We start from the raw sequence: 11,699 nt of genomic DNA, 5'->3' as shown, positions 1-11,699 counted from the left end.
CATTGGAGCTCTTTTGACAACACCCTCCAGTTGCAGGCCTGGTGGAGCCCTGCTGTAAGCATCGGTGGTTTGTGTCCTCCCGGAAGTACAATCAGAGATCATAGACCTAACCAGTCCACAGCCCCCTGACCTGCTGGAGAGGATTCTGGGAGGTGGGCCCTAACCTCTTGAACACCCTTCCCCAAGGGCTACAAAGAGTCTCAATGATCATTGTTTTGGGGGAAGAGAAATGACAAAACCAGAAGCTCCAGGTTAAGCCTGTGGCAATGGTTTCATTTTAATGAAGCAACATGGCCTGTGCCTGAGTGGGCTGAACACTAGAACTTGGACTCTAAGTCTCCGGAGGGCAGGGACTGAGTCTCATTGTGTTTATAGTTCTGGCACCTGGCCGTGCCTAACATCTAACCGATACACGAATATTGAGGGAGACGACACTGCAATGTCCCACTTCATTCTCCGTTTTCACCTGCATTTCTTACATTGTCTGACAATAGGAGATTCCCCAAAGCCTCCATCCCCTTTAATTTATAATGAGGGAGGAGAATCAAGATGATTCTCCTACCGACTCCAACTTTCAGGAAGTCTAAGAATCCATATGTTGTCATCAAAACTGTAAAACCTTAGGAGGTGAGGGCCTTGGGAAGCACTGGAGCATTCTAGGGGCATTTCTATCCAGCACACATTAGGTGCGCAACAAAAGTTCAGTCGAAACTGAGTAAATGCGGAGTCTGCAAGGGACTGAGCACATCTGCAGAGACCTGGGGGCAGGTGCTGGGGATCAGAAGGTGGGGGTGTTGAGAGAACAAAAGGGATAGGAAACCAAAGGAGGGGGAAGAGCTGAGGCATGCTGGGAGGCTGTCAGTTTCCCTGGGGAAATGGTACCCAGGGCCTTTCCAATCTGTCAATCATGCCAAGTTTCTTCTCCTTAGACAAATGTTGCACATCTCCTACACACACACACACACACACACACACACACACACACTTGGGGAAGTCATAGAGAGGAAGCAGTTGCCCTTCACCTTGTAGAAGGATGAGGGCTAGCAAGCAAACAGAATGCACCCTCTTTCTCAACCCCCTCCCCAGATCATCCCATGTTTCTCTCAGCCTTCGTGAAGAGGACTTCCCCTCACTCAAGAAATTTCCCAGAATTCCCAGTGCTGAGTCACCCCCCCCCCCCCACCATGCACACACACATGTGTATGCCCAACCCCCCTTTTTTTTATCCTAGCCACTGTCCGTGAGAAGCTCTTCTAGGACGGCCATTTTAACCTTTTGGACACCATGTGTTGGGGTCCAACCCCAACAGGTCCAGGGATCCCCAAAGGTGTGGACGGAGTCGGCGAAGAATGAATGACATGGAAACTGGTTTCAGTTCATCAGCATAGCGAGGTTCTCCCTCCAGGATCTCCAGGGAAGTTCTGGTCAGGATCTCCAACCAAGTTCTGGTGCCATGTTCTCTCGCTAGGTTCTCCAGCCAGGTTCTCTAGGTTCTCCAGCCAGGTTCAGTCACCAGGTTCTTTAGCCAGGTTCTATCCAGGTTCTTTTGCCATGTTCTGTCTAGGTTCTCCAGTGAAGTTCTGTAGCCAGGTTCTGTCCAGGATCTTTTGCCATGTTCTCTCCCTAGGTTCTCTCTCTAGGTTCTCTGTCTCCTGTTGTCTTGTTACATCTGTATTTATACCAGTAGATTCCAATCCTATCAATCTCTATTCCAAAGGTTAGGGCGTTTCTTATCTCCATTCTAGGGAGTAAAGATTATGTAGCTTAAGTGTGATTGTTTATAGTTAAAGTGATTAACTACCCGCCTGGCACTTAGTTAAGGGGTTTTATCCCCTCCCTAACTTCAGGAAAAAATCCCTACCTGGGGAAACAATCTTTCTTGGAGAGGTGACCTTGGTTAAAACACATAGCACCAAGAAGGTGAGCAAACATATTAAGAACAGTATGCCATATATGCTAGGTCCCTTGAAACAGCAAGGATGGACCGGCTCCCGGCAACCATGGACCTCTTTGAAAATCTAAGGAAGGTTCTAAGCCCCATAAAAATGACTTGACAGACAAGGTTTTGTATATACTTTTCAGGGAGCTCACAGACGATCGAAAGCCAGGAATCCAGCTCAAGAATCACTGTAATGGGGATTTACCGAACTACTAGCAGACAAGTAGTCAAGCCTCCCTGTGCCTCCATTTCGTTGCCTTCACAGTACCCACCTCACTGAGTTATTATGAGGATTAAATGAGGTGATACCTAACAAGTACCTTGCCCCTGGCCGGCGTGGCTCAGTGGTTGAGCATCGACCTGGGAACCAGGTGGTCGTGGTTTGATTCCCAGTCGGGGCAGGTGCCTGGGTTGCGGGCTCAATCACCAATGTGGGGCGTGCAGGAGGCAGCCCATCAATGATTCTCTCTCATAATGGATGTTTCTATCTCTCCCTCCTTCTCCCTTCCTCTCTGAAATCAATAAGAAGATATTTGAAATTTTTAAAAATAAATAAATAAATAAAAGCACCTTGGAATCCTCCCTGGGACATGGTGAGTATCTAACAGCTATCACCACATCTCTTCTGTGGCGATGCATACTGGCATTTGGGGATGTTTTTGACCTTCTATGTAAGAAACACAACACCAAACAACTAAATGAAAGAGGAAGCTGGTCGCAGTAGGACTTGGGAGAGGTATCTCAAGATCAATTCCACACAAGGGTCTCTTCTTCCTCACCACCATCACCCCCCAGAAGTAGAAACGGGCCATGCTTATGCCAAGCACTCACATATTTTACCTCATGTGGCCCATACAGTAGCCCTGTGAAGGCAGCCTCATTGTCCTCACTTGACATATAGAGTCGGAGACTCAGAAAGGTAAAGTGACTTGCCTGAGGTCACACAGCCACCACGTGGTGGAACAAGGTGGAACAAGGTGTCAGGGCCAAGTCTAGTCCCCAACGAGCAGCGTTACCTCCACTGTGTCTTCGTAAAAGCATGAGTGAGCAGGAAAGGGCTGAGCCGCACCAAGGACAGGGTCGCTGGGCCACATCCTTCTTTGGGGAGCCTGGGGAGCCCCTTATCTGGTGCTGCTGGGCAGATACGGCTGCCTCCCGGGCAGGGGGAAGCGGAGGGCAGAGGGCAGAGCAACTTCTGTAGCCAGATTTGGCTTCTGCACTCGGTGACCTTCTGGAATCTCAGGCTGGGGATGAGAGTGCAATTGTTGCCAAACTCCTCAGGCTTGACCTGTTCGCTATCCACCTGCCCTTGCCACACAAAGGAGGGTCCTAAGCCACAAAGGTCACAGAGTTGGGAGGGGGGTCCTGGGGCAGCCTGCCCTGCCCCTTCCTCCAGGGTCCAGCCACAAGCCCTTGGCCCCTCCGACCCTGGGAAGCTGCCTGCCTTTATCTGTGAGTTACAATAATTCCTCCCTGGTACCTTCCTTCCTTTCTGATTGTTGATTATAATGTCTTGTCTACATTTTTTGAAAAACAAAAGGGGGAGGGTGGGAGAAGGAAGAAGAAAGAGTAAATTTCCAGGAATTGTTTCACTGCTGTCGCTCCTGTTGCTGGCAGCAAAGCTGTTTGCCCCCCACTTCTTTTGCCCAGATTGGGAAGGAGCCTGGGCTCCTGCCCCTCCCTCTTACCCTTCCTTCCAGTCCCTCTCTTCCCAGCTGCCCACCTCCTCCCTCCAAAATAAACACCCACAAGAAACTGCAGAGCTGTCACTTATTTCTTCCTGAGGGAGCAGATTGCCCTGTGCTTCTTCCGGGAGGGACCACCATCACCTCCTCCGGCTGCACATACACCCCGGGCGATGTGAGGGGTGGGGGCTGGGGAGTAGGTGGAGGTGAGGCTGTGGAGGAGGCGGGGTGGGGGCGGCGCATGATATCACCATATGGAGTGGAAGATTCAGGAGCACAGGAGACACCAGCCACTAAAATGCAGGCTTTAGAGGAATAGAAATGGCCATGGGTCAAAATGTGTAGTCCATGTGGAGAGAACAGAGACCAGAACTAGGGGGCTTGGTCCAGTGGAGTCTCCATCTGTATGGCTCAAAGGCATGGAAAAGGAAGCAAAGATTCTCATAAGGCTCCTTACTGAAAAATATATCCCCAGGCTAGAAACGGAGGAGAGAGAGAGAGAGAGAGAGAGAGACTGCCTGAAAAGTTGAAGTAAACCACATTTTATTTATTATTTATTTATTTATTTTTTAATCCTTACCTGAGGATATTTTTCCATTGATTCTTAGAGAGAGTGGAAGAGAGAGGGAGAAACAGAGGGGAACATTGATGTGAGAGAAACGCATCGATCTGTTTCCTCCTGCACATGCCCTAACCAGGGCCCGGACCGGGGAGGATCCTACAACTGAGGTACTACATGCCATTGGCAGGAATCAAATCCGGGACCCTTCAGTCCACAGACCAACGCTCTATCCACTGAACTACACCGGCTAGGGCTAAACCACATTTTATATTCTCATAGCTCATCATGACAAATGTATTTATCTCTGCCCCCAGCTCCCGGGTAATAGGAGCACCTCCTCTTGTAACGAGGTGACTCTTATGGGATCCTGGGCAGCTTCGGGCTGGGGCTGGTCAGCAGAAAGAGCAAGCCTTGATTAGAAGCTGGAACTCTCAGCCTCACTCCCCATCCTACAGGGAGAGAGTGGGCTGGAGATTAAATTAATGATCAATCATGCCTATGTGAGGAAGGCTCCATACACTCTGAGGTTCAGAGATCTTCTGGGTTGGGGAACACATCCACAATTGGGGCGTAGTGCACCCCAGCTCCACGGGGACAGAGGCTCAGGACCCTTCCTGACCGCCCCCCATGGACTTTATCTGGCTGTTCATCTGTGCCCTTCGTTATAAACTGGTAAAGGTAAGTAAACATTTCCCTGATCTTTGTGAGCCATTCCAGCAAATCATTGAAACTGAGGGGGGTTTTCAAGAACTCCTGACTTTGGAGCCATGTTGGACAGGAGTATGGATACCCTGGGGATCAAGTGCTTGCGACTGTCCTCCTAAAGTGAGGACAATCTTGTGGGACTGAGCCCTTACACCTGTGGAGTCTGACACTCGCTCCAGGTGGTTGGTGTCAGAATTGAATTAAATTATAGGATACCCAGTTGGTGGTTGGAGAGTTGGAAGATTGGTTGGTATGGGGGGGAAACCCTACACTTAGTGTCCAAGTGTTATGAGAAGAGAAACAGTCTTTCTGAAGGAGGCTTTAAGAAAACTGCAAATTGCCTGAGCCAGTGTGGCTCAGTTGGTTGGAGCGACGGTCACAACACCAAAAGGTGGCGTGTTCGATTCCTGGCCAGCACACATACCTAGGCTGTGGGTTTGATCCCAGGTCAGAGCATGTTTGGGAGGCAACCGATTGATGTTTCTCTCTCTCTCTCTCCCTCCCTTCCTGTCTCTAAAATAAATTTTAAAAAGAGAGAGAAAAATAAAATAAAAGAGAGAGTGAGAGGGAAAGAAAACTGCAAAATTAAAAATATGCCTTCCCACAGAAACGGTTGGTGGTGATGGTTACACAATAATGTGTCTGCGCCCAGCTAGCGTGGTTCAGTGGTTGAGGGTTGACCTATGAACCAGGAGGTCACAGTTGGATTCCTGGTCAGGGCACATGCCTGGGTTGCAAGCTCAATCTTCAGTGTGGGGCGTGCAGGAGGCAGTTGATCAATGATTCTCTCTCATCATTGATGTTTCTATCTCTCTCTCCCTCTTCCTCCCTCTTAAATCAATAAAGATAATTTCTTTAAAATGTGAATGTAATTAATACTACTGAACTATATACTTAAAATAGTTAAAATGGCAAATCTGTTGTTATCTATACACTGAGTGGCCAGATTATTATGACCACAGCATTAGTACTTTGTTGGGCCACCTCTTGCCTCCAATACTGATGGGGTGGTCATAATAATCTGGCCACTCAGTGTATATATAAAAGGCTAATATGCTAAGTGTCCATCCAGGTAATGACGTTATATAGCAATGCCCAGCTTCCTCTCCCTAGCAACTAGCTTCCTTGCAGTTTCTTCCACCTAAGAACACGACTTGCTTTATACCCAGGTGGAAACATTTACACTTTAACCAAATGTCTGTGAAGCGTTTTCCCGTGCCTCATCTCATCTGATCCTCACAGAAGTCCTGGAGGAGGTAGATAGGAGACTTGGTGGGATCCTATTTTCTTTTCATTAGCTGGAAAATGGAAATTTAGAAAGCTTAGAAACTTGACCACACTGAAAAGAAGAAATGGTGAACCCTGAAAATGACTTCAGGTTTTCTCACTGTGCAGGATATAGTCAAACACTGCTGCAGTTAAATATTTTACTCTTTGTTCTCCCTGAGTGATCTACAATAATAATCTGCTTTGTGTTGATATTTACTGCTGTGTTGCTGACAGTTACCTGAAAGAGAAGTTGGGGTGCTTCACTGGGCTGGAAAAAGTTTAGCTAAATCAGAAAGCAGGTCTAATTAAGCAAGTTTATCTATACACGAGTGGCCCGGTGCACGAAATTCGTGCATGGGGGAGGGGGTGTTCCTCAGCCCGGCCTGCACCCTCTCCAATCTGGGACCCCTCGAAGGATGTCCTACTGCCAGTTTACAGGGATCAGGCCTAAACCGGCAGTTGGACATCCCTCTCTCAATCCGGGACTGCTGGCTCCTAACCACTCACCTGCCTGATTGCCCCTAACCACTCTGCCTGCCAGCCTGCTTGCCCCCAAATGCCCCCCCCCCGCCAGCCTGCTCACCTCCAACTGCCCCCCATGCCAGTGTGCTCACCCCCAACTGCCTCCCCTGTCAGCCTGCTCACCCCCAACTGCCCCCTCTGCTGGTCTGCTCACCCCCATCGTCCCTCCCCACTGGCCTGCTCACTCCAAACTGCCCCCCCTACTGTCCTGATCACCTCCAATTGACCCCCACTGACAGCCTGCTTGCCCCCAACTAGCCCCCCTGCTGGTTGCTTACCCCCAACGGCCCCGCCCCCCACCAGCCTGATCACCCACAACTGCCCTCCCTTCTTGGCCTCTAACCGCCTCTACCTCAGCCCCACCACCATGGCTTTGTCCTGAAGAAAGTCCGGGAGGTCTCCTGGAAGGTCTCCCAGTCTAATTAGCATATTACACTTTTAGTATCGATATAAAGCTCTCGCTGGTGCCATTAGCACGCATGTGTCTTGATCTGTCATAGTTGATCGTGAATTTGGTTCACACTTCTATTATAGAGAAAGGATGAATAGTGATATTAAAATATTTCTTCTAATTAATTTCCTTTCAATGTGCATGAATTCGTGCACCGGGCCACTAGTGTTTAATAAAATTAACAAAAAAGTAATTAGCAAACTTCAAAAAAATCCCCTCCCTGAATGGATAAAGAAAATGTGTTATATTCATGCAATGGGCTATTACTCAGCCATAAAAAGGAATGAAGAATTGATATATGCTGCAATGTGGAGAAACCTCAAAGCCATTATGCTAAGTAAAAAAACCAGACACAAAGTCACGCATTGTATGATTCCATTTATATTGAATATCCATAGGCAAAATCCACAGAGGCAGAAAGCAGAATGCTGGCGGTGGGAGCTTAATGGGTATAGGGTTCCTTTTGGGTGATGGAAATATTTTGGGACTAGATAGAAGTGGTGGTTGCACAACAAAATGAGTGTACTACATCCACCGAATTGTACACTCTAAAATGGTTGGTATTGTTATGGGAATTTCACCTCAACTAAATATATCTCTAATCCCCTCCAGCCAACACACTACATCCTACAACACAAGGCCCAGCTCCAGCTGGCTCTGCTGTCTGCTAGTGTGGCTTGTGTAAGACAGGCAACCTCTCTGGGCCTCACAGTGGATAAGGAGGCCCATCCTTCCTCCCCCAGGGGTACCTCCCCACAGGGATCAAATGATTAAGTGAGGTGACAGTGCGCTGAGAAGCAGAAGCTCTGCCACACACGAGGTTCCACAACACAATCCACGCTGCGAGCCTTACCCTATAGCTGGAGGGAGAGAGAAGCTGAGTGACTTCCAATCTCTCTCTCTCTCTCTCTCTCTCTCTCTCTCTCTCTCCCTCTCTCTCTGTCTCTCCTCTACCACACACATAATTCATGAGAAATATGGAGCCGTGCGGAAAAGAAGCTGTTCTCCTGCTCTCCATCCAGGAGTCTCCCTGAAGCTCAGTGCTGCCCCTCCCCACCCCAGATCCAGTCTTTCCTCTCTCTCAAGATTCTCAACTCAGATCTCCAAAGGAAGGCTGGGGAGAATGGCAAGGGGGGAGGGGGAGTTAATGGGGGGAGGACCAGAGCGATTAAGAGTCTGACTGATTTTCACATATTTTTGAGCCCTCCCACCCTGTTCAGTTCTGCTTTAGTAGGAATGAAGACAGACATGGGAGAGAGGAATTCCAAGCTGACTTAGAGTGGAAAACACATGCATACGTAAAGCATTAAACACAGACCCAGCCCTGCACTAAGCACTTCACTTTGGTGGCTCCTTTAGTCTCACACACATACTCTTGCCCATTTGGCTCAGTGGATAGAGTGTCAACCTGTGGCCTGAGGGTCCTGGGTTCAATTCCCATCAAGGGCTCATACCTCAGTTGCAAGCTTGAGCCCCAGCCCTGGTCCCGTATGTGCAGGAGGCAACTAATCAATGTGTTTCTATCAACTCTCTGTCTCTCTCCCTCCCTCCCGCTATCTCTAAAAATAAATGGGAAAATATCCTCGGGTGAGGATTTACAAAGCTAACTAAATAAATAAAGGAATCTTATTTGTTTTTCTAAAAGAGGTAAATCCCCACCGTTAGTGAGTGAGGATCTGCATTTTAATGCTTGCAGCCTGACTCCTCCCCACCCCTGGCACACTGGGTCTTCTGCTGCGACTTCCCCTCTCACTGGATTGGGGGAAGGCAGGAAAAACCCCGGTCCTTTCCCACAGAGCCTCGGCCAGTGATGCTGCTTCCGGACGGACGAGAAGGGCAGCCTGAAGCCCGAAGCAAAGCCAACTGCAAGGCCACTGTCCCTCCAGCCTCCTCGCAGCTCCCCGACAGTCCAGACCCTCTGCCTCCAGGACCGGAGGTGTCCCCCAGGAAACTCAGGTGAGTGCTGCCCTCTCTCAGGGGATAAGGGAATGGGGCTTGGAGATAACTGTCTTTCCTGCATGATCCACAGATGAGAGAGAGAAAGAGAGAGAGAGAGAGAGAGAGCTGCATCCAAAGCCCACAGGACAAGACAGAGCAAGAGCCTCCTGAGGAGGGTGTGAGTGGAGGTCAGAGCCAGCCAGCCCACCTGAGGCTGGAGAAGGGTGGGCCTGGCAGGCTGGGCAGAGATCTGGTCTCTCCCACCACGGAGGCCCCTTAGCAAAGTATCTCTGCTCTTGGGTCAAAGCTGAGAAGTAAGTTGTGTGCTATTTACTCACAGTTTGAATGTTCACCTTCCCTTTCTTGCCTCTTCAGACCCAGGATCTTTCCCCAAAGCCTCCTGGTCCCGGTGCCCTGTGGCCTGGGGGACGGGACACAGAGCTGTTCTCCAAGTCTCCTTTCTCCTCCAGCACGCTCTTCTCCCCACCAGGCACCTGCTGGTTCTGATGTCAGTCACGGCCAGCATGGAGTCCGGGCCCCCCATCGGGGTCACTGCAGGGCCTGCCAGTGACCGTGGAGAGATCCACAACTGGACTGACCTGTTCTACTTCTTCAACCACTCTCTGCCCGAGTGCCACGTGGAGCTCAGCGAGAGCACCAAGCGCGTGGCCCTCTTCGTCCTCTACCTGGCCATCTTCGTGGTCGGGCTGGTGGAGAACCTCCTGGTGATCTGTGTCAACTGGCGCGGCTCGGGCCGGGCGGGGCTGCTGAGACTCTACGTCCTCAACATGGCCATCGCGGACCTGGGCATCATCCTGTCTCTGCCCGTGTGGATGCTGGAGGTCACGCTGGACTACACCTGGCTCTGGGGCAGCTTCTCCTGCCGCTTCACCCACTACTTCTACTTTGCCAACATGTACAGCAGCATCTTCTTCCTGGTGTGCCTCAGCATCGACCGCTACGTCACCCTCACCAGCGCCTCTCCCTCCTGGCAGCGCCACCAGCACCGAGTGCGGCGGGCGGTGTGTGCGGGCGTCTGGGTGCTCGCGGCCACCATTCCGCTGCCCGAGGTGGTCCACATTCAGCTGGTGGAGAGCTCCGAGCCCATGTGCCTCTTCCTGGCACCTTTTGAAACCTACAGCACATGGGCCATGGCCGTGACCCTGTCCACCACCATCCTGGGTTTCCTGCTGCCCTTCCCTCTCATCACAGTCTTCAATGTGCTGACGGCCTGGCGGCTTAAGCGGGCAGGACGGCCTGAGAGCCGGCGCCACTGCCTGCTGGTGTGCGCCTACATAGCCGTCTTTGTCGTCTGCTGGCTGCCCTACCATGTGAGCCTGCTGCTGCTCTCACTGCACGGGACCCACATCTACCTCCACTGCTACCTGACCCACCTGCTCTACTTCTTCTATGATGTCATTGACTGCTTCTCCATGCTCCACTGCGTCCTCAACCCCATCCTTTACAACTTCCTCAGCCCGAACTTCCGGGACCGGCTGCTGAGTGCTGTGGTCCATTACCTTCCCAAGGCCCAGCCCAGGGCGGGCAGACGTGCCTCGTCTTCCTCCTCCTCCACGCAGCATTCCATCATCATCACCAAGGAGGGCACCGAGCTCACTGCAGCGGGCCCCCACCACCCCAGCCTGCACTTCCAGGCACCAAATCCCTCACCCATCTCCGCTCCTGGGTCTCTTACAGCCAGCTGAGGTGGGTTTCACTCTCCTCCCTCATGAAGTAGAAAGCTGGAGGTGGAGGTGAGAGATTGGGGGGGAGGGGGGCCAGGGAAAAGGGTCAAAGCACTCATGGTCGACTTGGAGTCTATCTTACACCTTGAGGTGGGGAGAGGGAGAAGGGGTAGAGAGGGATAAAGAATGGGTCCTTGGTGTGGTCTTATTTGTCTCAGTCCTTGTGTCTAAGACAGACGCACAGGAAAAAGGGTGAAATAAATAATAGAGACAGCCATGACTCGATCTCTAAAAGTCTGCACTTGCCGCTGTGAGTGGGGAAGGAGCTAAGGCTAAACCGACGCTCAGCAGAAAGGACACGCGTTGCAGAAATCACCCTGGCCGGAAGAGTGAGCTCTGCAGGAACCTCTCAAAACTTTCCTTTGCATGTGTGTGCTTGCTGATCTCCCAGCGCACCACGCACCGTGCACCGCGCAGGCTGTGGGGACAAGAGGCCAGAGGCCACGGAACCAGAAGTTCTCAGCAGGACGTTTCCGGGCAGTGCATCCTCAGTGCTGTGATAGTGGAGGGAGTGGGGAGGCGGGTGGGGTGAAGCCGAGGTCTGCACAGGCACCTCGCAGCTGGGCTGGCAGGATGGTCCTCCACCCCTTCCACCATCCAGGAAGTTCTCCATTTCCTTGCTGACACTCTCCCCTCGCTTGTCCATCCTGCGCCCCACCCCCACCCCCACCCCCCTCCCTGAGCAGAGGAGCTTCCCCAGGGTCACAGCTCTCATAGCTAGCCCACCTCCTCCCAGCTTTGGAACTAGGACATTTCGGATCTAAACAAGATGCTATCCAAAATCCACCCCTGTCCCCTCCCTTTTTCCCCAGACCGTAGAAAATAACAAGAGACATCCATTCTGGGAGCAGACCCTGGGACAGCCAGCTGCAAGCACTGACAG

At 51.2% G+C, this 11,699-nt stretch overlaps 1 protein-coding gene across 2 annotated transcripts; it reads left to right on the top strand.

The window, feature by feature from the left end:
• The first annotated feature begins 8,941 nt into the window (after positions 1-8,941).
• GPR182 (G protein-coupled receptor 182) lies at positions 8,942-11,470 on the top strand. 2 transcript variants are annotated; one of them, XM_070407658.1, is made up of 2 exons: positions 8,942-9,089; positions 9,562-11,470. In XM_070407658.1, exons 1-2 carry the CDS (start codon positions 8,944-8,946, stop codon positions 10,775-10,777), a joined length of 1,362 nt encoding a protein of 453 aa, XP_070263759.1. In that variant the 5' UTR covers positions 8,942-8,943; the 3' UTR covers positions 10,778-11,470. The 2 variants fall into 2 exon arrangements, with proteins under 2 accessions (XP_070263759.1, XP_070263760.1); XM_070407659.1 differs by having other exon boundaries at positions 9,009-9,089; positions 9,447-11,470.
• Positions 11,471-11,699: the final 229 nt, after the last annotated feature.

The sequence above is a fragment of the Myotis yumanensis genome, unplaced genomic scaffold (genome assembly GCF_028538775.1).
Source record: "Myotis yumanensis isolate MYYU_CA2020_CCGP unplaced genomic scaffold, mMyoYum1.0.hap1 SCAF_3, whole genome shotgun sequence".
Classification (NCBI taxonomy): Eukaryota; Metazoa; Chordata; class Mammalia; order Chiroptera; family Vespertilionidae; genus Myotis; species Myotis yumanensis.
Note: the sequence above shows the minus strand (reverse complement) of the source record. Positions and strands in the feature narration are given on the sequence as shown.

Bases quoted from the DNA above. Each gene is read 5' to 3' on its own strand.
- GPR182 (XM_070407658.1), top strand. From the start codon at position 8,944: ATGCTGCTTCCGGACGGACGAGAAGGGCAGCCTGAAGCCCGAAGCAAA. The intron at 9,090-9,561 runs GTGAGTGCTGCC...TCTCCCCACCAG, and splicing joins GTGTCCCCCAGGAAACTCAG to GCACCTGCTGGTTCTGATGT.